Here is a 26,964-nt window from a genome sequence, read left to right as displayed (position 1 = left end):
TCACCCAGGCTGGAGTATAGTGGCATGATCATAGCTCACCATAGCCTCGAAATCGTGGGCTCAAGCAGTCCTATTTTAGCCTCCCAAGTAGCTGGGACTACAGGTGCCACCACACCCGGCTAATTTTTCAATCTTTTTTTTTTTTTTTTTTGGTAGAGATAGAATCTTTCTGTGTTGCCCAGGTTGGTCCCAACCTCCTGGCCTCAAGCAATCCTCTTGCCAAAGTACTGGGATTACAGGCATGAGCCATCTCATCCAGCCCAAAATTCTTTCTCAAGCAAAGGCACCTTGCCCAGAGGGGAAAATGCAGATGTTTTAGTCCCTCCCTCTCCTCAGGCATCAGGTATTCTGCCATTTTGGGGCACCTGGCTCCCTCACCTCAGATCCTTTTACGGGTTATTCTTTTTGCCTTCTTGCCTATTTCCTGCCAAACCATATCCTGTTTTTGTTTTTGTTTTTGTTTCGAGACGAGTCTCGCTCTGTCTCCCAGGCTGGAGTGCAGCGGCGCAATCTCGGCTCACTGCAAGCTCTGCCTCCCGTGTTCATGCCATTCTCCTGCCTCAGTCTCCCAAGTAGCTGGGACTATAGGCACTTGTCACCATGCCTGGCTAATTTTTTTTTTTTTTTTTTTTTGTATTTTTAGTAGACACGGGGTTTCACTGTGGTAGCCAGGATGGTCGGTCTCAATCTCCTGACCTCATGATCCACCTACCTCGGCCTCCCAAAGTGCTGGGATTACAGGTGTGAGCCACCATGCCCAGCTGTTTTTGTTTTATGAAATTTTATTCTAATCTCACATCTTCTAGGCATTCTGCTGGGTTTACACTGGCAGATTCTGGAGACTCTGTTCCATCTTCAGGTAGTCACAGGGGTAACCTCTCACATGGCCATGACTATAACCTTTACTATTTTGAAAATATTCTAGCATTTGTTCCCAGAACAACTCTGTGGGAGTAGATACTGTTAGTCCCATATGAGCAATCTAAGGCTTAGCATCAGTGACTTACCCAACACCACCCAGCTAATAAGACGCCGAGCCCCAAATCGAATCCAGACCCGCTGGCTCCCACTCCAGTGCTCTTTCTACTGTTGTGAAACCCAGACCCCTCAACTATCAACCTTATTACTAAGCACTCATTTGTGTTGATGCAGTTGTTCTTGTTATTTGTTCTTGTTATCCTGCACCTTCATGTTCTTGTCAATTGTATTTGTAGCCACGTGCTTACTATGTCTCCTTCCTGTGATTGGGAACCTCCAGAGGTGAGGGGTGGAATTTTCCTTTCTCTGTTGGTCCCTCAGAACCCAGGATAGGGGTCTGCCAACCAAAGGAACGGACCCTGAGGATAAAGGCAGGCACCATGGATGTGGATCTTTGCCACCTTCAAGTGCATATGGAGAGTGGATGTGGACAGAAATTTGATAATAGTAAGTAACAGCAGCTGCCATTTGTTGAGCACTTACTAGATGCTGAGCGTTATGCTAGTTCTTTATTTACATTATTTAATCCTCACAACAAACTTCTAAGGGAGGTATTATTATTGGCAAATGAGAAATCTAATGCTCGGAGACATGGAGTTAGGATGCAACCACATCTGTCTGACTCCAAAAGGATCACATAAATAGCAGAATTCAATTTAGAAAATATGTACCGGGCGTGGTGGCTCACACCTGTAATCCCAGCACTTTGGGAGGCCGAGGCAGGTGGATTACCTGAGGTCAGGAGTTCAAGAGCAGCCTGGCCAACATGGTGAAACCCTGTCTCTACTAAAAATACAAAAATTAGTTGGGCGTGGCCAGGCGCGGTGGCTCACGCCTGTAATCCCAACACTTTGAGAGATGAAGGTGGGTGGATCACCTGAGGTCAGGAGTTCAAGACCAGCCTGGCCAACATGGTGAAACTCCATCTCTACTAAAAATACAAGAATTAGCCAGGCGTGGTGGTAGGTGCCTGTAATCTCAGCTACTCGGGAGGCTGAGGCAGGAGAATTGCTGGAACCCAGGTGGTGAAGGTTGCAGTGAGCTGAAATCATTCCAGCCCTGGTGACAACAGCGAGACTCTGTCTCCAGACAAAACAAAACAAAACAAAAATTAGCCGGGCGTGGTGGCAGGAGCCTGTAATCCCAGCTACTCAGGAGGCTGAGGCATGAGAATCACTTGAACCCGGGAGGCGGAGGATGCAGTGGGCCGAGATTGTGCCATCACACTCCAGCCTGGGCGACAGAGCGAGATTCTGTCTCAAAAAAAAAAAAAAAAAAAGAAAGAAAGAAAGAAAAAAAAAAAGATAATCCTTCACTCCCTGAAGGCCCACCCTACCCTTGACTTTTCTTTTCCCAAAAAATAAAATTCAGGAAGAGGAAAGCAGAACAGGTTGTACCTCATACATAAGCACACACACATTTTCACACACACACACACACACATACACACACCACTTACACCTATCACCACCACCCTGGATTTTCTAGCCCCAGGGTGAGGGCTATGAGGGGTCAGGGGTCAGGTTCCCCAGGACCCTAGTCCTTGTCCCCTTCCCTGGTGCTAAATAAAAGTGAATAAATACTAAATAAATACAACTGGGGCCCAGGCCCACCCTGCCTTCCCCCTCCCTCCTGTGACCCGCAGGGCAGAGGGGGCAGTTTAGATGGAGGGCTGTCTGTCAGCCCCTTCCATCCACTAACCCTTCACTGCCTCCCAGGGCAGGAAACCAGGGCAGGGCCAGCCTGCGCATTAGGGCAGAGAGGAGGGGCAGGTCTCACGCCCACAGCCCCTCCCCACTGAGTCTTAGCATGAGGCAGCAACAGAAGCTCTCTCTTTATCCCAGCTAAGTCCGAGGCCCCGGTGCCCAGAAAGGGCAGCCGGGATAGTGAGGTTATTTCCTGCCCACCCAGGGGCGCCGCCGAAGGATCTCCAGAATCTGTGCTCTTCGGTGCAGCCAGTCCTGGGGAGTGGGGTGTGGCGTTGAAGGGGTCGGCCGGGGCACGAAGAAGCTGTATCGGAGGCGTGCGTCCTGGGGGTTGCCAGCCACTAGGACTTGCAGTGTCAAAGGCTGGGCCAGTGGCCCGTGGCCTGACAGTGTCTCTGAGGCCGCAGTGGCCCCGCTGTAGCGCAAGCTGACTGCCCCAGGCAGTACCACATCTGTGGGGGAGGGCATCAGCGTGTATTCACCATTGAGGGCATAGGAGCCATCTGGCAGCTTCAGGGCCAAGTAGATGCTCCGGTGGCCAGGGTTTCCCTGCTGCCGGACAAGAATGTGGGTGGCCCCCGTGGGGATAGTGACCACATTGTTGTATCCGTACCTGTGTGGAAGGAGTAGACGGGGAGCTCAGGATCACCTGAATCCCCTCAGTCTTCTGAGCTGTGTTTATGTGACTGTATGTGTGTACATGTGTGTAGATGGTTGTCACCCAATCCTATGTGAGCTGTTCAGTCTGGATCAGAGCTACATGCACATGTGCCCTACTGCCTCTTATCTCTGGACCTTTACACCCACTGCCCCCTTACTGAGGTGCCCTTCCAAGCCCCACTTCCTTGGTACCTGTCTAATTCCTACCCTCCTTCTGAGACTCAGCTCAGAGGTCACCTCCAAGGAAGCCTTCCCTGATGCCCACAAGGGCACTCACAACACCCTGTTCCGACCTCGGATGAATACACGGGACACCGCACTGTAGCTGCCTACTCGTCTGTCTCCCGCTAGACTGTGAGCTCTTCGAGAGTGGAAACAGTGCTGACTTCCCCTCTGCATCACCAGGACCCAGAATGTCCAGGAAGGTAGAGGGAGGAATGATGGTGAAAGAACCTGAATTTCCTGAAGGAGCCTGACTGCTTGCTGCAGCCAGAACCGTCCCCTCCGCACACCATGCACTTGTCAAACTTCTTCTTGGAGCCAATGATGCGGTCACAGCCAGCATGGATGCACCGGCCCTGGACACAGACCAAGGAGCTGTCCGGGGAACAGGGGGTCCCATCTACCACCTGAGGAAAAGAGAAAGAACAATGCCAAAGGTTCCTCCTAAGTCAAAAGGGGTTGGTAAATCAAACAAGACCCATGTCTCATCAGGGAAGCAATGTCGGAAAAGTTGGATGAAGTAGGGGATGTAGATGGGTGAGTGCCAGCCACCATGTGGGTGATAATCATAACAATAATAATTATTATCACATATAACATCTAGCCAGCATTTTCAGAGCACTGAGTATGAATCAGGCAGCATGCTAAGTGTTTTACAAACACAAACGTAAATCTCACCACCACTATTTGAGGTTTTTAGGGATGGAACGTTGAGGTTTAGAAAAGTTAAAGAACCTGTCCAAAAGCCACACAAATGGCAAGCAGAGGAGCCAAGATGGGAAGTGCAGTCTGTCTGGTCCCAGCACCAAGCCCTAAACCTTGATGGCACTGTCCCTAAATGGACGCTAGAGGGCAGCCAGCCTGTAGAAATTCTCAGGCTGGGGAGAATGGAGCAAAATGCTGCTAGGGCTTGTTTTTCTTCGTGCAGCCTTCAACCCACCACCCTATCACAGAGAGGGAGTGTAGGGACTTCAGTCATCTCCAGGAGGCCTGTCCATTGAGGGACTGGCTGTCCAGGAGCTGAATGAGGCCACCACTATAATTTGACAGAGGAGCCCATGGAAGAGGGGTCAAGGACTTGCCCCAAAGGCCACACATTCGATTCTCACCAAATGCAGCACTAGAAGATGGGGAGTCAGAGGAAAAGAAACCACGGGAAATAGGATAGGCTAGAGGGACCTATTGGCCACATATCTGGAGTCTGGGGCTCGTTTTCCTGATACCCATGTACAGATAAGTCTGAGTGGGATCCTGGACTGGGCTGGCGTGGCTGTGGGAACAGGGTTACTTTGGGGGATCTTTGTCATCAGAAAGCAGAGGAAGCACTGGGGGTGTGTGTGACCATAGACAGGGCCTGGGGGTGTCCTGACCCTCACCCGTGGCTCCAGTACATAGTAGTAGCCCAGTGCCCGGGCCTGGCAGGTGAGTTTGCACTGGTCCTGGGGGGCCACGCCTGTGTAGCGAGGAACCCAGTCCATGGGCCCTGGGAAGCTCTTGAAGAGGTCGGTGCGGTGGTTGTAGGCAGCACACTGCTCCTCACGGAAGGTCAGGGCTGGAGGGGTAAAACAGTCAGAGCCCCTCCTTCCTCACATCACCCCACATCCCTCCACCCAACCCCTGAGAGCTCTAGAGAGCACAGCTCTGTTCTTCCCTGCAGACGGCCATGGACAATTCCCAGAGGTTAAAGGCACTCCCCACAACAGCAGGGGAATCAACACCCCCTTGGTCTTGCACTTAAGGGACAGTCCTTCCTGCTCTACTGTCCCCTCCCAAGGGCTCCCATCCCCCCTACTCCTCACCTGAGCCAGTTGGGCAGTCCTCAGTGTTGCAGGAGCGGAAGCGGGTACGGCGGCCTTCACAGTACTTGCCACCATTCCGGGGGACAGGCCTCGTGCAGTCTCGGGAGGAGAACTGGACACCACCCCCACAGGTCCGAGAGCAGTCGCCCCATGGTCCCCAGGGACCCCAGCCACCAGCCTGTGGAATCTGCAAAGGCACAGAATGGAAGTGGGGCATAAGTGAACTCTCTCCCAGGCTTAGGGCCAGTCCCCACACCCCCGGGCCCTTTACCCCACCCCTGCCCTAGGATCTCACATTGAAGTCCTGGAGCTGGTCCATGTGGAGGCAGCGACCACCCATGCAGGCCTGTGCGGGCCCGCAGGGCGTGCCATCGGCCCAGGGCGAGTGTTTGGTCTGGCACATGGCATGGCCATTGAGGTGGCCAGAGCACCAGAGGGCAGCACAGGGCGGCGGCAGCTGTGGACAATGGCGTGAGTCAGGCCCGAAGGTCAGCTGGCACTGGCGGTCAGCATCATAGTCCTTGCCAGGGAAAGTCACAGGCAGATGCAATGGAGCCTCTGGTTTGTCTAAGAGACAGTGCCCTGGGAAGGGGGTTGGGGCACAAAGTCAGCAACGGGCTGAGGGGAGCATTCAGGATTGCCAGCAGAAAGCTTAGGCTCCCTGGGGCCTGATGGAGCCTAGAAAAACAATCCTAGGACTATAAGAGGATTTAAATTTTTTTATTTATAATTTTTATTTTAATTACTTTTTTTTTTTTTTTTCTGAGACAGAGTCTTGCTCTGTCACTCAGGCTGCAGTACAGTGGCATGATCATGGCTCACTATAGCCTCAAACTTCTGGGCTCAAGCAAACTTCCTGCCTTGGGCTCCTGAGTAGCTGGGATTACAGGCATGTGCCATGTCCAGCTAATTTTTTGGAATTTTTTATAGTGATAAGGTCTTGCCATGTTGTCCAGGCTAATCTCAAACTCCTGGTCTCAAGCAATCCTCCCACCTTAGCCTCCCAAAGCATTGGGATTACAGGTGTAAGCCACTGTGCCTAGCTCTGTAAGAGGCTTTAATGGGCAGCTATAGTTTATTGGATGCTTATTATGAGATGAGCATTAGCTAAATGCTTGACCAGCACGTATTTAATCATGGCAAATACCTATGAGATAGGTACCGCTATTATACTTATCTGACATATCCACTACAAACACAGAGAGGTGAAGTAACTTACAGTCACACGTCTACACCTGCTTAAAGAACAGAATAAGAGGCCAGGCATGGTGGCTCAATGTCTGTAATCCCAGCATTTTGGAAGGCTGAGGTGGGAGGACTGCTTGAGCCTGGGAGTTTGAGACCAGCCTAGGCAACACAGTGAGACCTCATCTGTATTTAAAAAAAAATTAAAAACACAGAATAAGGATAGGAACTCAGTTCTGCCTATTCTAACCAACTATAGAATATTTGAGTTTGCTTCTCATCAACATCTCTGCCTAGTGGCAGTCATCCTGCTATTCTTGCATACCTCACTGCGTGACAAGGTAATCACCTCCTTCACAGCCAGCCCATTCCAGTGGTGGACAGTTCTGGCCCTCAGAAAGTCAGTTCTAATTCTACTGAGCCAAAATTCGCCTCCTCTAGCTATGCTATTTATTCTGGGAGGAAGTGAGAACTACACAAAGACAGCAGCATTTCTCACCCCTTCCCACACTGCAGAGGAAGCACACTTGGGGGAGGCAATTTGGTCCATGCAGAATGCAGCGGAAGTGAGAGTGCCCTGGAGGACAGGAATTGAGTGCTACTCAGGGAAAGGTAAGTGCCATCTGCTTACCATAGCCATTGTCCAGGAAGTCAGTGATGAAGCGGGCACTGCAGGGGGACCAGGGCTCCTCAGGATCCACATGAGCCATCACAGGGGCCATGACATGGCGAGAGGTGCTCAAAGGCCCATTCAAACTGATGCATGGCTTGGAGTTGTCATGGAGCATGTTGAAGACATGACCTGTGGGAGCAAAGGCCCTGATAGGATCTGAGGGTCCCTTCCCCATGCCCTGAGGGACTCCATCATAAATCTGCTGCAGCTGTGGGTGATCAGATCCATTACCCACCTCACTCTGCCCCCAGTCCCTTCCTTTATGGTACTCTCAGGGCTCCCAGTATGTAGCCCTGTCTCTTTCTCTGTCTCCTCTTCCCCAAAATATACTCAGGGTCCCTCCCTACCCACTTTTCCTTATAGCCAACATTCCCAACTGTGACCCCACCCATTGTCTCTCTGACTCCCCCTCCAAATACACACACACACACACACAGAGAGAGAGAGAGAGAGAGTTCACAGTAGTTTCAACCAACTAATTTATTTAATAGAAAAATGTAAACGTATGTCTACACCTGGAGCAGAGAGGAGTAATAGCCCTATACCTAGGCCTGGGGGAAGAATACCTTGGGACCCCCATTGACACTGTGGTGAACTTGCTACCCCCTCCCCCACCTTCTCCTCCCTAATACCCTTCTCATCTACCCCCACTTTACCCAGTTCATGAGCAGCAGTGAAGGCTGACTGGAGCCCATCATCCTCCACAATAGCACAGCTCCGAGCTGGGTCACACACAGTGCCCACATCAGCCATACCCAGCGTGTCGCAAGTGGAGACTCCACACAGGTCCTGTGGAGAGGGATCATAGAAGGTGCATAGAGAGCCAAGACACCTGGGTCCATTGGGTTGAGATCCAGATTCCCGGGGACCTGGGCACTGAGGACCCAGCACTGTCAGGGCCTAGGTAGCCACACATGGTAGTGTGGCTGGGGCAAGGCACCATGTCACACAACTCCAGGAACATCATTTGCATCATAGTCTATGTAGTGGTGCTTCTTAGAATTGTGCAGTGCATAGCCTGCGGTGCTGACTGGGGCCTCACCTGACGGGTGAACAGAATGGCTGTGTCAAAGTGGTCAGGGTCCGAGTCCTCAGGGGTGTTGAGGCCCCGCTGCCAGGCACAGAAGCTGCGCAGGGTCTGGGCAGCACTGGGCCCCACTTGGGGCCCCTCCTCGCCTGACCCCAGGATCACTAGCCGAGTCACCACCAAGCTGACAGGATTGCGGATGCTTGGGTGCTTAAAGGCCTTGGCCGCTGCTGCCATCACTGTTAGCAGGTAGCGCTTTAGCCCTGCACCATGGAATGCGGCCATCTTGTCATCTGCCACCACCAGTGTCTCCACAAATCTACTCAGTGAAGCAAAGCGCTGGAGAGAAAAAGGGAGAAGAAGATCCTGAAATAGCCTCTCAGACCCATGGGTCGGTCGATTCTCCAATCCCTCACTTTCTGGGTCTGGAACTCAGCATAGTCAGCTGGGCCCCACACACCCCACAGGATTCCTGACTCCTGGCAGGTCTTGGTTGGGCCCTTCCCCCAACGCCAAATCTCAGGGCTTTTGTGGTAACTCTGAGGAGTCAGCAGCTGGTTCTAAGAAGGGGAGGAGAAGGGGACGCCACATCCCAGGGCTGCGGGAGCCCCAGAGGTGAAGGCAGCCTGGACTGCCGTCAGGAGGGACTTTGGGGTTCTCCAGGCCTGAGTGTGGCTGGGGCCTATGGGACCAGGGCTAGAGGGCTGGGCTGCAACGTGTCTGCCCTGTGTGGTTGGAGGAACGATTCAGTCAGCAGCTAGGGCCAGGGCCAGAGCTCAGCGTGGCGGGTGTGGAGGGAGCGTCTGGTCTGGATTAAAGCTAGAGAGGGAGGAGGGAGGAGGGAAGGGAAGAAGGGGGAGACCAGAGTGGGAGGGAGGAAAGGATGGAGCCTCAGGCAGCCTCGCAGTCCGGCCACAGTGTGGGAAGGGGATTGACCAGAAAGAGGTATGGGACACCCTCCCTCTCTTGCCACTCCTGCCCTAGTTTGCGGTTTGCCACAGTGATTTAAAGGCAGCATCAGAAGCCAGACACCAAGCCCTAGGGCCTCAAACCTCACTCCTTTAGCTGGGAGTGGGGGGTGAAAATCAAATTTGGAGCAGAGAAAAGAGCCAAGGCCAAGGGACTGTTAGGAGACCTTTACTGCTGGGGACTGTGTCAGTAGGAGATGCCATGGCCAGGAAGGGGTGGGGTGGGGAGGGGGAGCAGTTATTCCCAGCCCAGAGTCTGTGACCCACCTCTGAGAACCCTCGGTGGGTCTGGCTAGGAGAAGGGTGAAGGGGAGAGGTCTGAGCCTTACCAAGAAAGGAGGCTCATGGAGAGAGGAAAGGCAGGCAGAAGGGAGGGAAGCAGAATGGCCAGAAGTGGAAGTGGGTGGAGAGAGGGTGAATAGGGGTCAGTAGGACAGACATGGTGGGAGGACACCGCAGGACACAGACTCCAGAGATGCCTACCTTGGCTCTTCGGGGTCTGGGGCTGGGGCTTCCAAGAGGAGCCTTGACGTTGCACATGGGACCTTGACCGCTGGCAGGACTCTTCCGGCGTAGGATGTGAGCCCCAGGTCCCCCAGCGGAGTTAGGGGTGCCTCCCTCCAGGGGCTGGAGGTGGAGTTCAGCCCCCCGATATTGTAACACGCCTAACAGGGCTCCCCCATCCCAGTGCAGAGATGCCACCGACTCCGGATCTCCATTGATGGTGCCAGTCAGGTAGGTGCCAGGCTCTGCTCCACCCAGCAGCTCAGGTGCCTGGCCCAGGTACTGCACTGTCAGCCCCTCGACCTGCACACCGGAGTCCTGCTCCAGCTCTAGTAGCAGCGTCTCCCCAAAGGCCTGCAAGCGGCACAACAGCCTGGCAGGGGCGCCCGAGCCAGGCAGGACGCTGCCGTTGAGCTTCTCTGGAAACACGATCTCCTCCTCCCGGGGGAGGGGGCTGGCCAGCCGGGCTGAGGGCAGGAGAGAGGCCAGCAGTAGCAGAAGCAGCCACACCAGCCAGGAGAGCGGCACAATGGGGAGCAGGAGGCAGGGTTGGGCTCCCCACAGCCAGCGCCCCGCCAAGCCCCTCCCGGGATGCGAGCCTGTCTGGGACATGGCACTGGTACTGCAGCTGGGAGGGACTGAGGCCGTCTGGGGCACCAAGTCCTCCACACCCTAGCTTTGGAAAGCTCCTCTCTGTAGCCTGGGGGCTTGGACTCCTGCCAAGGTCAGAGGCAAAGTTTTCAGAAGGGCTGGGGACCGTTAAAGGAAATGGAGAAAACTTAGTCCTTGGGCTTGGGAGAGGTGCCCAGGGGTCTGGCTTCTCCAAACTCTCCTCCTGAACCCTCCTTTCCTGGATCTTTGTCTCTCCCTGCCTGTGTCTTCTGCAGCTTCTCTGGCCTCTCCCTCTGTAGGACTCTGTCTGGGCCGCTTCTGTGCCTGCCCTGTCTCTGCCTTCTTCCGCTGTGCCTTTGTCTCTGTCTCTTTCCTCCTCTGTCTCTCTCGTGCATATGTGTCTGTGGGTCTCCCTGTGGGTTCTCCCCAGCCTCTCTCCGCGCCAGCTCTTTTAAGCATGGTGAGCCTCTGCGATTGATTGGCTGATCTCTAAGCCACTCAGCTGAGCTCTGCCGGTGGGACTCAGATGGGTGTATCATCACTTCCCAAAAAAATGGGACTTGCCCAGGGGAGGGGAATCTCTAGCAGCCGAATGGATAACAGGCACTGGGCCAGCTGATGACATAGCCTTTTCCCAAACCCCACAATCAGCCCTCAGCTGTCTCTTTCCCTTTTTGGTGGGACAGAGCCCCAGGAGAGGCAGAGAGTGAGGGAAAGGGCCTGGCCGGCATGCACAGATAGGATCACGGTCCTGGGAGAATTCCTGCTCTTATAGTCTAACCTACCATGGCTTCTCTTTTCTCAAGGCTCCCTCATGCTGCCCTTTGGCCCTAGTGGCTGGTTTCCAGGGCTGAGGGGACTGAGTGAGCTGCCTGAGAAAAGAGGGTAGGGAACAGGTAAGGAGGCATCAAGAGGGAAGAACAAAGAAAAGAGGTAGCTTGACATGGCTCAGGATAGAACTGAGCAGCTGGGAAGAGTAAAAAAGGCAGAACAATGGGGGAGGCAAGGAGACAGTGATCAGGGAGTTGACTGCCCAAAGGTAGGATGATACTGCTTGGAATGAACATACGGAGGCGGCAGATGACAAGGCAGGAGGGGTTAACGACTTTTCCTTTTATAGAAGGCGGATCCAGGGTGGCACCTCCTCTTTTCTAACGTCCCTTCTCTCCCTCAGGATCCCCCTTCCTGAGTTACCACTACCCACCCCCTCCAAAGCCCAGAACAGCCATTCCGCCTCCATTTCCCCCCAGGGTTCCCCCTCCCCACTTCCTGACTCCCCATTTCCCTGGCCCAGCTCCCAGTAGCTTCCCCCAGGCTTTTGGCCCTGCTCCTACCCACTCCCAACTGCCCTAAACCCTCCCCCAGCCTCAAGTCAGCCAGCCCCCAGCATAGGTAAGACTTGCTCTCAGGAACCCAGATTCACTCAGTATCAATCTGGGAGAATCCCCACCTGGCTCCCACCATCCACCCCACCTTGCTCTGAGAACCCAGTGGTTCCTGGAATATCTAGTAATCTTTTCTTTTTAATTCTCCCTGGGGCAGGGAGAGGGTGGAGACAGCATTGTGCATATAGGGAAATTAGGGTACTGGGAGAAATCCATTGCCTGGGGTGGGGAAAGTGGCTGGGGAGGAAGAGGTGGTGTTAGGGAAAGGAAGCAAATTATTCCTTTGGCTTTGGATAGGAGGGAACTGGTATGAACTCTCAAGGCAAGGAAGCGTTCAGAAGTAGGGGCAATTTCTGCTCACCCCATCCTCTGGCTGCTTGTTTCCCCAGGAAATCCCCAGGAAGGAGAGTGCAGTCAGCAGTCTCTTTCCTTTCCCAGAAGTGGACCACCTCCTCCTGCCTCTATTCCCCTATTCACTCTGCTTTGTCACCTCCTGTCCCCCGCATATCATATCTGTCAGAATACTTCCTTTCCCCCTCCCTTCCTGCTCAGGTCGGTAATACCTGCCCTGGTGCCTATCACTTCCTGGATCACCCACCCCCTTGTGACTGCCAGACCCACCTCTTGACCCACCACTGGTTCTAAGCCAACGGGGCTGGGACTAGAGGAGTCAGACAAGGGGTGGGAGACCAGAAGGGGCAGGGGCAAGAGGAGCTATCACCAGAGAACTCTACTGCCCCTTTCCACTCCCCTATTTGAGATGAGGACAAAGGGGGTGACTAAGCAGTGAAAGACAAAGGGCTTTAGAGTGGCTGCAGCAGTGTGTGTGGGGGTGTTGGCAGTAAGGAGAAGGCACAAAAGCTGCAGTGTCCTAGGCAGCCCCTCAGGAGCCCCCCACCCCAGTCCCAGCTCAAGCTGCCTCCAGGGCCAAGCAGCCCAGAGTCTATCCTGACTTCTCCCAGGCTGGATCAAGGCAAATAAATGCAGTCCTTCCCATCCCCCACCACCATGGCCACATTTGCTGTGTTTCAACAATAGACAGAAACAAGGCCCAGGGAAAGAGCAAGGAATGAGGACAACAGAGGGATCAAACCTCTGCCCTGGCTCTGTGGCAGCTGCCTTGTCTAGCCCAGATCCTGGTCAGTTCCCACAGCTAAGGATCTGGCCCCACCCTTTGGTACAGTTCCCATTAGGTCAATTCCCAGGCCAGAAGTCTGGCTTTCCCCTCTTTCTCTGCAGTGAAGAATTCCTCCGTCTCTGCTTCCTGGTCTGTCTGCCTCACCCTGCTGCACTGCTGGTGGGCTGTGTCCCAGGGATCCTGTCTAGGGGATATCTGGGGAAGGCCTCTTTCCAGGCTCAGAGTTGGAGAGTTGTACAAACTCTACAGGTGGGTGGCCCAGCTGGAGTTGGGCTTAGAGGCAGAGGGAGAAAACAGGAACTAGCCTCTAAGGCTGGAAAAATCTTTGTCCATACAGAATTGTGATCAGACTCCTGGTGCTACTACATTTCCATGCTGTTGGCCATTACCCAGGAGGGCTATAGCAGGGTCAGAAAGACGTTAGGGAAAAGAAGCTGACGCAAGACGGAAGTGGGGTGTGAGGCATCTCTAAGGGCGCTTCCTGGGTCTGTGATCCTGTAGGTTCGGGAAGCCTGGCGGATGTCAGGGTCACCCACAGAGGACCTCCACTCCCCCATCTGGGATGAGGTGGCTCCTACACACCCCGACACTCCCCTCCGCACCACCAATGCCGGCGGCCTTGGCATCCTATTCTTTTTTGTTTTGGTTTGGCGGGAGCTCTCAGACCCGCCCAGCCCCACTTAGGCTCCTTTCTCCAATCTCAATTTATGACATCTGGAAATTAGCTGGCTTTCCCAACTCCTGTCTTTTGGATTCAGTGATGGGAAGGTAATTGGCAAAGCCTGGGGCTACCCTGTAAGGGCAGGGCTCAGATACAATCCGAGAGCAGGACTAAAGCAGGAGGGCGGCCAAGGCGGAAGGGAGTAGGGAAGCAAGCGCCGCGCGTTTCCAAGATACGCAGGCGGGCTCGGCGAGAGAGCACGAAGTATTTGCCCCACGCAGGAACGGCAATTTTCCCTTGCTCGCTCCTAGAGAAGCCAGCCAGGAGCTGTGGGAGGAACCGCCCTCAGTAAAGATGACCGCAATCACTGTTATCTAAACGCAAGTGAAGCCGAGTCACAGGACCCGGATGTTGTCGGTTCGACGGTAAACGACCCTGCCAGCTTCCAAGAGGGCGGCTTCACTGTGCGAATAGGTGAGAAGCCAACAAGGAGGCGCGCTGGAGTTACTTCCGCCCGGTTCTCCTTCCCGCAGTCTGCAGCCGGAGTAAGATGGCGGCGCTGAGGGCTTTGGGCGGCCTCCGGGGCGTCGCGGCCCAGGTGCTGCGGCCTGGGGCTGGAGTCCGATTGCCGATTCAGCCCAGCAGGTGAGATCGAGGGCAGCCCTCGACACACTTTCTCCAAGGCTAGAGTTTCTCAGGTTGGGGACGCTTTACTCCCCCAGAAAATAATAACCCAAGCCTGTGACCCCATTGTCCATCCCTGATTTCTTGGGCTACGGGATGCAGTGGCTCCCACTCTGGCGAGGGAGGGGAGAGGGTCTAGAGTTCGTTCGTGCAGAGGTGAAATCAGCGGAGTGGGAGACTCTGCTTTTTAGCTTCATAATTTGAATGCATCTCTCCTGTCATACCTGAGTAGAGCTCAGCTAAAGAGCCATAGAATGCTCGCTGTCTCTGTCGTTGACCTTGAACACTTTTCTCACGATCATATTCACCTGGTTGATAATATCAATATGATGAAAATATGAAGAAGCTAGGATCCCAACCTTGCATGCCCGGGGTGATGGGTGGAGTTATTCCAGGAATAATTTGTTAGTAGGAATGGAACCTCTAGAGTTCCAGTTTATTTTGCCGAAGCTACATTAACTTCAGATCAGTGACTTGGCATTAAAAAATCCAGGACGTTGGCCGGGCGCGGTGGCTCACACCTGTAATCCTAGCACTTTGGGAGGCCTAGGCGGGCAGATCATCTGAGGTCGGGAGTTCGAGACCATCCTGACCAAAATGGAGCACCTCCCGTCTTTACTAAAAATACAAAATTAGCTGGGCTTGGTGGCGCATGCCTGTAATCTCAGCTACTTGGGAGGCTGAAGCAGGAGAATCGCTTGAACCCGGGAGGCGGAGGTTTCAGTGAGCCGAAATCACACCATTGCCCTCCAGTATGGGCAACAAGAGTGAAACCCAGTATCAAAAAAAAAAACAAAAAAAAAAACCCAGGACATCCTTCCTGGGTCCCCTTGAGAGTGAATGGGAACACAGGAACCAAACACTGTTCAGGCCCTTTGTCTAGGATCTGTCTTTAACTCCCCAGAGGTGTTCGGCAGTGGCAGCCAGATGTGGAATGGGCACAGCAGTTTGGGGGAGCTGTTATGTACCCAAGCAAAGAAACAGCCCACTGGAAGCCTCCACCTTGGAATGGTGAGTGACCAGAGTTGCTGTCCCAACCCACACCCATCCCTGCCCGCAGCTGATTTCCTTTTCTTTTTTTGAGACAGGGTTTCCCTCTGTCTCCCTAGCTGGAGTGCAGTGGTGTGAAAGTGGCTCACTGTAGCCTTGAACTTCTGGGCTCAAGGCAACCTTCTGTCTCAGCCTCCCCAGAAAGCCGCAACAACAGGCCTGTGCCACCACAACTGGCTAATTTTGAAAGTTTTCCTTTTGTAGAGACAGAGTCTTGCTATGTTGACCAGGCTGTTTTCAAACTCCTGGCCTCAGGTAATCCTCCCGACTCAGCCTCCCAAAGTGCTGAGATACAGGCTTGAGCCACCATGCCTGGCCTCCAGCTGATTTCTAAGTGCTCTTGAGCTCTCTGTCTTAGGCAAATTTTAGCCCCTATCCTGTTTGCTTCTTTCACCACGAAATTCAACAGACATAACAGTGATAACAACAGGTATTTGTGAAGTAGAGAAGGAAAGGAAGGATGTTGCAGAAGAAAATAAAGAATGGGTCCCAGTAAATACCCAAAAGTCCCTACCAATTTAAATCTTAATGCCAGCTTTTCCCATGTTCAATACATTTCAGGTTCACTACATTATCTCCCTCTCCAGACAAGGTGGTGGTTTTCCCATTGGTAACCAAATGAAACCTACATGAATACAAACCATTTTTTTTCCTATCAAAACTAGCTCTTCCTTTTGACTTTTGATTTTGATCAGTGGCACCCTCATTCTCCTAATCCCTCAGGATTGAAACTTTTTAGTCATCTTTGGCTGTTTTATCTTGCCCTCCATGTCTATGTCCAGTAAGTTATCAAACCACGTAGGTACTTTCATAATGTCTCATATCTGGTTATCTCTCCCTTTTAATTTTCATTGCCATCATTCTTATTCAGATTTATCTTGTATTAGACCCTGATTATTTTAGGAGTCTATTCACTGAGTTTTTGCCACTGAGTTTTCCCCAAAGGGGAAAGTTGTTGTCCCCTTTCCATCTATCCTATACAGTGTCATCACCTTCATCTTCCCCAAACATTATTTTACCATGTTATTCATACTCTTGCTCAAAAACCTTCAAAGACGCTTCCAGTTACTTTCCACAAACTTACAGTAACAATAGCTGAGTGCTTACCATTTGCCAAACATTTTCGTATGCATTATTTTGTTTAATCTTTACAACAGCTTTATGAGAGTATTACCCCAGTTGTGAGGAAATTATGGTCTAGGGAGATTAAAACTTGATTAAAGGCCGGGTGCGGTGGCTCACACCGGTAATCCTAGCACTTTGGGAGGCCGAGGTGGGCGGATCACCTTAGGTCAGGAGTTCAAGACCAGCCTGGCCAACATGGTGAAACCCCGCCTCTACTAAAAATACAGAAATTAGCCAGGCGTGGTGGCACGCACCTGTACTTCTAGCTACTCAGGAGGCTGAGGCAGGAGAATCGCTTGAACCTGGGAGGCGGAGGTTGCAGTGAACCGAGATCGCGCCATTGCACTCCAGCCTGGGTGACAGTGCAAGACTGTCTCAAAAAAAAAAAAAAAAAAAGTTAAGGACACACAGGCAGATTTGTACTCGGGTCTGTCAGACTCCAAAGCCCATCATGAAGAATTTTGGTGGTAAAGATGGGCTCTGGTTTCAAATCTCCACTCTCAATTTACCAGTGAATAAAGCATCTATTTATAGCATTATTTTAAGGATTAAATGAGATAACATGTGCCTGGCACATGTAAGTCCCCTATAAGTGTTCATTGTTATTAATGATATGTACAGATAATTGAACCACTACCCCCTACTTTGTCCCAATACTTATCCCTCTCTTGGGAAGTCCCAATAAGAATTCCACGGATGTTTCCTTCCTTGTTTTTAAGATTTGGCCCATGTTGATTTCATAGCCTGGAATGCCTCTTCTCCCTTCTAGCTATCTAAATCATTTCCTATATTTAAGCTCAGATCCCACCTACATGAAGTCTTTGCAGTGTTCTTTCCTTCTTTTAAAAATGTAATGGCTAAGCTACTTTCTTGGTTACTTATAAATGTGACCTCTGTTCCTAGTTTTTCACATGTACTTCTTTCCCAAATTAAATTGTAAGCTTCAGATTAGGTGGGCATGGTGGTGTGCACCTGTAGTCCCAGCTACTCTGAAGGCTGATGCAGGAGAATTGCTTGAACCTGGCAGGCAGAGGTTGCAGTGAGCCGAGATGGTGCCGCTGCACTCCAGCCTGGGTGTAGAGTGAGACTCTGTCTCAAAAAAAAAAAAAAAAAAAAGGTAATCTTCTTGAGGGTAAAAGTTCATTTAGTGGGAGTAAGCGTTAGGTGTACATTTCCTGACTGGTTGGCCATTCATTGGATACATTTGGAGGGCAGTATATCATAGTAGTTAAGATGTTTGGATCCTGGAGCTAAACAGGCTGGGTTAAAATCCTGGTTCTGCCACTTACTAGTTTTATGATCCTGGAAAAGTCATTTAAGCTCCATGGCCTCAGTTTATCCAATGAAATGGGGATAATGATAGTACCTATTACTCATAACAGTTGTTGTAAGAATTAAATCAATTAAAGTGCCTAAGGTAGTGCCTGGCACATAATAAAGCTATATAAGTGTTGTCTATTATTAAAAAGATATTCTATGCACACTGACTATGAACCATGAAAAAAAAAAAGGTATTCTAGGAGACATAGAGTGAGATTCATAGTGTCTGTCATCAGAAAGTTTAGATCTTCCTTTTCCCTATCTAAGGGTCCTCTTCCTGGTTATAGTGGAGATTAGGAAATTAACAAAGTATGGAATGGTGAGTTAGAAAATCTATAGGGAGAGGCTAACTCCTTGCTGTCTTTTGGGGGATCCCAAGGGAATAACCATGTGGCTCTGAACTATTTCTTTTCAGATGTGGAACCTCCAAAGGACACAATTGTGAAGAACATGACCCTGAACTTTGGGCCCCAACACCCAGCAGCGCATGGTGTCCTGCGACTAGTGATGGAATTGAGTGGGGAGATGGTGCGGAAGTGTGATCCTCACATCGGGCTCCTTCACCGAGGCACTGAGAAGCTCATTGAATACAAGACCTATCTTCAGGTGTGGGGGGTGAACAGGGGCCTTTTGGCGGGATCTGGGGTTGCTTTAGCCTGGGGCTTTGCCAGTTTGCTGCCCTTAAAACGTGAGGAGAGGAAGGTATTGAGAGGAGTAACCCATTGAGGTTACTCTTGGTTGGGTGGATGGAGGGAAGTGGCAGGGGATGCTTGAGTCATTAGGATTTGGTTTATTCAGCAGCAGTGCTTTGAAGCTGGAGCTATACTCAGCTTTTCTCTGGCTGACTTTTTGGCTGGCCCCTTTGCCATTACTTGAGTGCCTCAGTTTCCCTGCTCTTACGTTAGACTAGTGCGTCAAAGCCAGTGTCCCTAGGGGCAGGGAAAGAGAAAAGACATTAGTTTGCTAAGTTTAACAGCTGATTCTTGTATCTTCCAGCTGTCGACGTTTGTTTTCAAAACATTCAATGAGTCAGAGCAACTGAGAGGGGGTTTATGACAGAGTTTGCCATTTTTAGGAGAACTGTATAACCCAAATGATGAAGGTCAGATTTGAAGGAGTTGGATCTCTAATAGGAATCTGAAGTTTTTTTCTTACTGTCATGAAGAAAGGTCCTGATAACAGGATGGTAGGATTAGGATTTAGATCCCAGCCCAGTGTTGGGGTGAACAGTGACTAGAATGTGATTCCCCAAGAGAGCTTCGGCGATGACAGTTTCTGGTCCCAGAGTCTATGGGTTAACCCCTGTAGCATTAGCCCCCGTCACAGTGACATCAGAATAAGAACAGGCTGTCCCAGCTAGTAGCGTCTTAGCTCCACCCTCTTCCTGGAAGCTGAAGCTGGTTCAGCAGACAGCTAGGACTTGGCTTTTTAGCATTCAGGAGGAAGGACCATTTCTACCTGATGCTCTGTCTTCCTTAAATAACTCACTCTGGCCAGGCGTGGTGGCTCACGCCTGTAATCCCAGCACTGTGGGAGGTCGAAGCAGGTGGATTACTTGAGGTCAGGAGTTCGAGACCAGCCTGGCCAACAAGGCAAAACCCCATCTCTACTAAAAATACAAAAATTAGCCAGACGTGGTGGTGTGCGCCTGTAGGAGAATCACTTGAACCTGGGAGGCAAAGGTTGCAGTGAGCCAAGATGGTGCTGCTGCACTCCAGCGCCTGGGCAACAGAGCAAGACTCTGTCTCAAAAAAAAAAAAAAAAAAAAAAAAAAAAGATTAAAAAAAACCCCTCCCAGATCCTCTTAAGACTGATTGCCTTTCTCCTTCAGTATCTGAGGTTTTTTGTTTGTTTTGTTTTTTCCCTTGAAACGGAGTCTCACTCTGTCGCCCAGGTTGGAGTGCAGTGGCGTGATCTTGGCTCACTGCAACCTCTGCCTCCCGAGTTTAAGCAATTCTGTTTCAGCCCCTGGAGTAGCTGGGATTATAGGCATGCACCACCATGCCTGGCGAATTTTTTTTTTTTTTTTTGAGACGGAGTTTCGCTCTTGTTGCCCAGGCTGGAGTGCAATAGTGCGATCTTGGCTCACTGCAAACTCCACCTCCCAGGTTCAAGCCAGTCTCGTTCCTCAGCCTCCCAAATAGCTGGGATTACAGGTACCCACCACCACGCCCAGCTAATTTCTATATTTTTAGTAGAGATGGGGTTTCACCATGTTGGCCAGGCTGGCCTCAAACTCCTGACCTCATGAGCCACCCCGACTTGGCCTCCCAAAGTGCTGGGATTACAGGTGTGAGCTACTGCGCCTGGCCAGTATGTCAGTTTTTAAAATTTTTATTATTTTTTGAGATGGAGTTTTGCTCTTGTTGCCTAGGCTAGAATGCAGTGGCATAATCTTGTCTCACTGCAACCTCTGCCTCCTGGGTTCAAGTGATTTTCCTGCCTCAGCCTCCCAAGTAGCTGGGATTACAGGCATGCGCCACCACGCCCTGCTAATTTTGTATTTTTAGTAGAGATGGGGTTTCTCCATGTTGGTCAGGCTGGTCTCAAACTCCCGACCTCAGGTGATCCACCCGCCTCGGCCTCCCAAAGTGTTGGGATTACAGGCGTGAGCCATGTGCCCGGCCAAGGACTCTTGACAGTGATATCCTGGAGCTAGCTCATACTGGCTTGCAAGAGTGCAGTTGTTACATTTTCAGGAGTTTTGTGAGCCAGTTGTTGAACATAGCCATTGTTAGAAATTAATTTATATAAGCTTATGATTTAATACATTATACTAAAAGCAAAGGTAAGATTAAATATTCAAAGCTCATCACTTCATTATTTTACATTTTACTATGCTCTGCCTTTGAGGTATTTGCTTTGAATGTGTCTGTATGGTGGAAATACCGTATAATGGTGTGGTATTCTTCCCAATGCTGCGGTATTCTTCCCAATGCTGCATTCAGTTACATGATATTGGTAACTTAAAATTGGCCATTGTGGGAGTATTTTTACCATGGAAATTGGCAAACATGACAAATCAAAGTCCTCCCTCACTTTGGAGAGCCAGTTTTTAAACATTTACCAGAATACTACTGGTTTTTGGGATATTTTACCTGCCTTTTTGGAGCTCCTGAGACGAGAAAGGCTTATACAGCACCAACTTCTGGTGCCCACTGAGAGCAAGGCTTCAGGCAGCCAGACTGTGGGCTCCTGAGCCTGTTAGATGTGACCCACGTTCCTCCCTCCTCCCAGGCCCTTCCATACTTTGACCGGCTAGACTATGTGTCCATGATGTGTAACGAACAGGCCTATTCTCTAGCTGTGGAGAAGCTGCTAAACATCCGGCCTCCTCCTCGGGCACAGTGGATCCGAGGTATGTCCCCCCGGCTTTTTCTGCGGCCCACTGTGAGCATAGCATAGTGTCTTTTCCACCACTTCCCCCTTGAACCCAAGCTTAGTGTTCAGACCCCAGGCTCTGCCCAGACCTTTCTGTCCGCCTCAGTGCTTGGCTCCTATATCCTTTCTTCTCCTTGTCTTCACAGTGCTGTTTGGAGAAATCACACGGCTGTTGAACCACATCATGGCTGTGACCACACATGCCCTGGACCTTGGGGCCATGACCCCTTTCTTCTGGCTGTTTGAAGAAAGGGAGAAGGTAAGAGCGAGAGGAAAGGATAGGAATAGGGAATGAAGTGCAGGAAGTAGAGAAGGTATAAAGGAGACAGGAGATTAAAAGAAGAGAGAGAACATGGGAGAACATTTAGAGGGAGAAGGTATGTTTAACTTGGGTTATATTTGTGGAAACTGTATCATGAGGGGTTGGTTGGGCACAAGAAGGCAGAAGGTGGGGGAGTAGGCCATCATAGGACCTGGGGGCCTGGGACTTTGACACTAATTCCCAGCACGTTCTATGAAGATGTTTGAGTTCTACGAGCGAGTGTCTGGAGCCCGGATGCATGCTGCTTATATCCGGCCAGGAGGAGTGCACCAGGTGAGCAGGTCCCCGGCTTCCCCAAATGTCCAGCCCAGGCCTATTTTCCCTGTGGCCACTGGAGGGCAGTGCTGGATGATGGAAACTCCAAACCTGTATCCCTGGGGGAGGGGGTGCTGAGAGGGCTCTCCTTAGTGGAGGCTATGCCACATTCAATAGCACCTCCGTTTGACTTCTAGGACCTACCCCTTGGGCTTATGGATGACATTTATCAGTTTTCTAAGAACTTCTCTCTTCGGCTTGATGAGTTGGAGGAGGTAAGCTAGGAGTCAATGGGAAAAATCTCTCCCGCACAAGAAGGGCTTGTGGGATTTTATTCCCCAGTTGTAAAGAAATACAGAGATATTTGAAGAGTGTGAGGAAGAGTATTAACACACCAGTTTTCTTGATCAATAGTTGCTGACCAACAATAGGATCTGGCGAAATCGGACAATTGACATTGGGGTTGTAACAGCAGAAGAAGCACTTAACTATGGTTTTAGGTGAGGGGAATATGACTTCTCTCCTTAGGAGTGGGGATGGGAGTGGGGGAGTTCCAGCCTAATATCTTGTCTTTGAAGACTTGTTGGCATCCTCCTAGTCATACCCTGAATGTGAAGGATCAACAAGGGAGGCTAAGGAAGAATGAGCCTCCTCACTTAGTTTGTGGAGAGTGGCCCTTATTCCCATTATGCTCTCTACAGTGGAGTGATGCTTCGGGGCTCAGGCATCCAGTGGGACCTGCGGAAGACCCAGCCCTATGATGTTTACGACCAGGTTGAGTTTGATGTTCCTGTTGGTTCTCGAGGGGACTGCTATGATAGGTAAGGCCCCAATCCTTTCTTGGCTGATATTCCAGCTAGTTTCCCCTGCCTCATTCTTCTCTTTGCCACTTCCTTCTTTTTCTCTTTGCCACTTCCTTCTTTACCCTACTTCTCAGTGTCTGTGGGAGCTCTTGTGTGTGTTAGACGAGGTTGCTCTCAAAACACTTTCACATATATGGAATCTTACTTATTTTTTTCTTTTTTGAGACGGAGTTTTGCTCTTGTTGCCCAGGTTGGAGTGCAATGGCGCAATCTCGGCTCACTGCAACCTCCGCCTCCTGGGTTCAAGTGATTCTCCTGCCTCAGCCTCATGAGTAGCTGGGATTACAGGCATGAGCCACCACGCTCAGCAAATTTATGTATTTTTAGTAGAGACGGGGTTCCTCCACGTTGGTCAGGCTGGTCTCAAGCTCCTGACCTCAGGTGATCTACCCGCCTCGGCCTCCCAAATTGTTGGGATTATAGGCGTGAGCCACCACACCTGGCCTGTGGAATTCTTTTTATCTTTACATTATCCTTGTCTTAGATGGAGCTAGCTTTGGCTGCATTTTATAGCTGAGAAAGCTGAGGCATAAAAGTTAGGGATTAGCTGGGATTATTCTTCAGGAGTGGTTGAGACTAGAATCCTCCTGATCCAGTGTTCTTTCTAGTAGATCCTAAGCTTCAGATTCTCCTCCTGGGCCAGGCACAGTGGCTTATGTGTGTAATCCCAGCACTTTGGGAGTCCAAGGTGGGTGGATCACTTGAGGTCAGGAATTCAAGACCAGCCTGGCCAACATGGTGAAACCCCGTCTCTACTAAAAATACAAAAAATTAGCTGGGTGTGGTGGTACATGCCTGTAAGTCCAGCTACTTGGGAGGCTGAGGCAGGAGAATTGCTTGAACCTGGGAGGTGAAGGATGCAGTGAGCTGAGATGGAGCCACTGCATTCCAGCCTGGGCGACAGAGCGAGACTCTGTCTCAAAAAAACAAAAAGCAAAAACCAAAAACAAATTCTCCTCCTGTTTTCTCACCCTGAGTCAGATTTGTTACTGTGTATTTTTTGTCTGTTTTATTTTTTGAACGTGGTAGCTACTGTATATTTTTGTTTGTCCATTTGACTCTCACCCATTCTGTGGTCCAAAAAGTGCTTAAGGAGGTAATTAAAGAAATAAATACTACAGGCCATGTTCTGAGAAAATAAGGAGAGGGTTTGGGGAAGCACCCAAGAGTAGAAGCAAAAGATTACAGGGGGCTGGGCTTGGTGGCTCATGCCTATAATCCTAGCACTTTGGGAGACCAAAGCGGGCAGTCGCTTGAGCTCAGGAGTTGGAGATCAGCCTGGGCAGCAAAGTGAAACCTCGTCTCTACAAAAAATATTCGGATGTGGTGGTGCACGCCTGTAATCCAAGCTACTCTGGAGACTGAGATGGGAGGATCATTTGAGCCCAGGAGTTCGAGGCTGCGGTGAGCTGTGAAACCCTGTTTCAAAAAAAAAAAAAAAGACTACAGGGTTTATATGGGTGGCCAAGCCAAGCAGAGATGCTGTACTTGGAGAAAAGAGTGGGGAGAGTTGACCTAACCCTTCTGAGGTTGGCCAAAGAGCATCCTTCCTAGCCCCATACCTGCTCCTCTGACTGTTCTTCTCTTGCTGTGTCTCATCTTCTTGAGGTACCTGTGCCGGGTGGAGGAGATGCGCCAGTCCCTGAGAATTATCGCACAGTGTCTAAACAAGATGCCTCCTGGGGAGATCAAGGTTGATGATGCCAAAGTGTCTCCACCTAAGCGAGCAGAGATGAAGGTTGGCTGCAGGGAGGGGGAAAGTGTGGGGTGTTGGAAAGGGGCCAGTGGCTGGGGAGGAGTATCCTTGGATTAAATCCTATCTTTCGGTTTTCTTTCTTTTTTTTTTTTTGAGACAGAGTTTCACTCTTATTTCCCAGACTGGAGTGCAATCTCGGCTCACTGCAACCTCCACCTCCCAGGTTCAAGCAATTCTTCTGCCTCAGCCGCCCAAGTAGTTGGAATTACAGGCATGTGCCACTACGCCCAGCTAATTTTTTGTATTCAGTAGAGACAGGGTTTCACCATGTTGGTCAGGGTGGTCTCGAACTCCTGACCTCAGGTGATCCTTGGCCTCCCAAAGTGCTGGGATTACAGGCGTGAGCTACTACGCCCAACTCAGTTTTCTTTTTATAGAGAATTCACTGTATAATAAGAGATTCGGGTTTTTTTAAATTTTTTTAAATTTTTTTATTTTTTTGAGACGGCGTCTCACTCTTTCACCAGGCTGGAGTACAGTGGCATGATCTCGGCTCACTGCAACCACTGTCTCCTGGGTTCAAGCGATTCTCCTGCCTTAGCCTCCCGAGTAACTGGGATTACAGGCACCCACCACCACGTCCAGCTAATTTTTGTATTTTCAGTAGAGATGGTGTTTCACTGTGTTGGCCAGGCTGGTCTCAAACTCCTGACCTCTTGATCCGCCCACCTCAGCCTCCCAAAGTGCTGGAATTACAAGCGTGAGTCACCGCACCCAGCCATATAAGAGATTCTTAATCTCCCATAGCTCTCCTGTTTTATTCTGTATCCTCTCTGCTTACTGACTGACATGTGGCTTCAGTCTCCCTGAGGGTAGAGATTATTTTCTATGCTGGGGGAAGGCCTAGGAGACAGAGTTTGGATATGGTTTATTGATGCTCCCTGTTTCCTCTCGTCAGACTTCTATGGAGTCGCTGATTCATCACTTTAAGTTGTATACTGAGGGCTACCAAGTTCCTCCAGGAGCCACATATACTGCCATTGAGGCTCCCAAGGTGAGGAGAGGAGGGGAAGGAAAAGACCATATGTAGAGTAGGTAGCTAAAGATAGATGTTTAACAAAACGCTCATTCATCAATGAGAGAGAAAACAGGAGAATTAATAGAGGTTTTGTTGGCAGAGAAAAATACTCTTCATGTTAATACAGACACCCAACCTTCTTCCTTGAACAGGGAGAGTTTGGGGTGTACCTGGTGTCTGATGGCAGCAGCCGCCCTTATCGATGCAAGATCAAGGCTCCTGGTTTTGCCCATCTGGTAAGAATCAATCCCAGTAACTATAACTCCAATGAATTAAACCTGACCTTGGTTGAGGTTTTTATGAACTCTTCTTTCTCCTCCCACCTCGGAAGTCTTACCTAACATTGTTGCCATCTCAATCTCTCTAGGCTAGTTTGGACAAGATGTCTAAGGGACACATGTTGGCAGATGTCGTTGCCATCATAGGTACGAGGCCTATTGTGTAGTAGAGGTATCCTAGACAAAGGAGTTCGGGACGCCCACTGGGGACAGAAAGAGAACACTTCCTGTTCACCATAGGCCATGGCATGGACTCGGGTCCTCAATCTTTTGAGCACAGTAATGGGTTCTGGATCTTGGGTAACACCACTTTTTTTGTTTGTTTGTTTTGCCTCACAACAGGAAGATAAAGTAACACCACTTTTTTCCTCCATCCTCTCACCTAGGTACCCAAGATATTGTATTTGGAGAAGTAGATCGGTGAGCAGGGGAGCAGCGTTTGATCCCCCCTGCCTATCAGCTTCTTCTGTGGAGCCTGTCCCTCACTGGAAATTGGCCTCTGTGTGTGTGTGTGTGTGTGTGTGTGTGTGTGTACACGTTCATGTACACTTGGCTGTCAGGCTTTCTGTGCATGTACTAAAAAAGGAGAAATTACAATAAATTAGCCGCTTTGCGGCCCCTAGGCCTAAACTTATGGTATCTTAGTGTCTCAGTATCTTAGTGTCCTTCACTCGGACTGTAAACCTAAGAGTGTTCATTAACCCTCCATTCCTGTTAGATTCAGTCAGGTCTTTGCAATTTTTCCTGCTCATCTCCACCCCCTTCTCTGACTCTTGTCCTTTCCACTTCTCTATTCCCTGTTTCCTCTTTCCCCTCAGTTCCCTCCTTGCCCAAACCTTCTCGGTGCCCACATAACTTGGTAAACCACTCAAATCAAGACGTGGGGTAAAGTTGGGAGGGAAAGGGCTATAGTGGGGTCTGAGGGAATGTTGATGGGCAGTTTAGCACAGATAAATCTCTGAACCAGCCGGGCGCAGTGGCTCACGCCTGTAATCCCAGCACTTTGGGAGGCTGAGGCGGATGGATCACCTGAGATCAGGAGTTCAAGACCAGCCTGATCAACATGGCGAAACCCCATCTCTACTAAAAATACAAAATTAGCCAGGCATGGTGGCGCATGCCTGTAATCCCAGCTACTCAGGAGGCTGAGAGAGGAGAATCGCTTGAACCCGGGAGGCAGAGGTTGCGGTGAGCTGAGATGGTGGCATTGCACTCCAGCCTGGGCAACAGAGCAAGACTCCGTCTCAAAAAAAAAAAAAAAAAATCTGAACCAGGTGGAGTGGAAAATAGCAGATATAGACAGCCTTTCCTGAGCGTGAGAGTCTCATTCTGTGGGTTAGGAGTTGGTCATTGAAGGGCTGACGCTTAAGAGCCCAGATCTCCCAACTCCCTTA

The 26,964-nt window shown here is 50.5% G+C and overlaps 2 protein-coding genes across 11 annotated transcripts; one reads left to right on the top strand and one right to left on the bottom strand.

Moving 5' to 3' along the window:
- Positions 1-1,445: 1,445 nt before the first annotated feature.
- Positions 1,446-10,854, bottom strand: ADAMTS4 (ADAM metallopeptidase with thrombospondin type 1 motif 4). 2 transcript variants are annotated; one of them, XM_002809889.5, is made up of 9 exons: positions 9,702-10,848; positions 8,266-8,589; positions 7,880-8,012; positions 7,182-7,352; positions 5,661-5,947; positions 5,366-5,552; positions 4,943-5,118; positions 3,798-3,973; positions 1,446-3,297 (listed from the first exon to the last, which is right to left on the bottom strand). In XM_002809889.5, exons 1-9 carry the CDS (start codon positions 10,332-10,334, stop codon positions 2,871-2,873), a joined length of 2,514 nt encoding a protein of 837 aa, XP_002809935.2. In that variant the 5' UTR covers positions 10,335-10,848; the 3' UTR covers positions 1,446-2,870. The 2 variants fall into 2 exon arrangements, with proteins under 2 accessions (XP_002809935.2, XP_024102685.2); XM_024246917.3 differs by having other exon boundaries at positions 2,683-3,136; positions 9,702-10,854.
- NDUFS2 (NADH:ubiquinone oxidoreductase core subunit S2) lies at positions 8,808-26,200 on the top strand. 9 transcript variants are annotated; one of them, XM_063727003.1, is made up of 16 exons: positions 8,808-8,865; positions 9,891-9,953; positions 13,830-14,163; positions 15,107-15,213; positions 18,113-18,303; positions 20,935-21,055; positions 21,225-21,337; positions 21,599-21,673; positions 21,853-21,930; positions 22,070-22,155; positions 22,357-22,476; positions 24,127-24,256; positions 25,173-25,268; positions 25,445-25,528; positions 25,660-25,717; positions 25,957-26,200. In XM_063727003.1, the coding sequence occupies exons 3-16, from the start codon at positions 14,069-14,071 to the stop codon at positions 25,992-25,994; spliced, it is 1,392 nt and encodes a 463-aa protein (XP_063583073.1). In that variant the 5' UTR covers positions 8,808-8,865; positions 9,891-9,953; positions 13,830-14,068; the 3' UTR covers positions 25,995-26,200. The 9 variants fall into 9 exon arrangements, with proteins under 9 accessions (XP_063583073.1, XP_063583072.1, XP_009240200.1 ...); XM_063727002.1 differs by having other exon boundaries at positions 8,818-8,865; positions 9,907-9,953; XM_009241925.4 differs by lacking the exons at positions 8,808-8,865; positions 9,891-9,953 and adding an exon at positions 9,115-9,195.
- Positions 26,201-26,964: the final 764 nt, after the last annotated feature.

This window comes from Pongo abelii, chromosome 1 (genome assembly GCF_028885655.2).
Source record: "Pongo abelii isolate AG06213 chromosome 1, NHGRI_mPonAbe1-v2.0_pri, whole genome shotgun sequence".
Classification (NCBI taxonomy): domain Eukaryota; kingdom Metazoa; phylum Chordata; class Mammalia; order Primates; family Hominidae; genus Pongo; species Pongo abelii.
Note: the sequence above shows the minus strand (reverse complement) of the source record. Positions and strands in the feature narration are given on the sequence as shown.

Coding starts and splice junctions, on each gene's coding strand:
- ADAMTS4 (XM_024246917.3), bottom strand. CDS start 10,334: ATGTCCCAGACAGGCTCGCATCCCGGGAGGGGCTTGGCGGGGCGCTGG. Junction 5,553..5,660: donor ACCAGCTCCAGGACTTCAAT/GTGAGATCCTAG, acceptor GTGCCTTTGCAG/ATTCCACAGGCTGGTGGCTG. Junction 3,974..4,942: donor ACTATGTACTGGAGCCACGG/GTGAGGGTCAGG, acceptor TCTTTTCCTCAG/GTGGTAGATGGGACCCCCTG.
- NDUFS2 (XM_063727003.1), top strand. CDS start 14,069: ATGGCGGCGCTGAGGGCTTTGGGCGGCCTCCGGGGCGTCGCGGCCCAG. Junction 18,304..20,934: donor AATACAAGACCTATCTTCAG/GTGTGGGGGGTG, acceptor CCCTCCTCCCAG/GCCCTTCCATACTTTGACCG. Junction 22,156..22,356: donor GCACTTAACTATGGTTTTAG/GTGAGGGGAATA, acceptor TGCTCTCTACAG/TGGAGTGATGCTTCGGGGCT.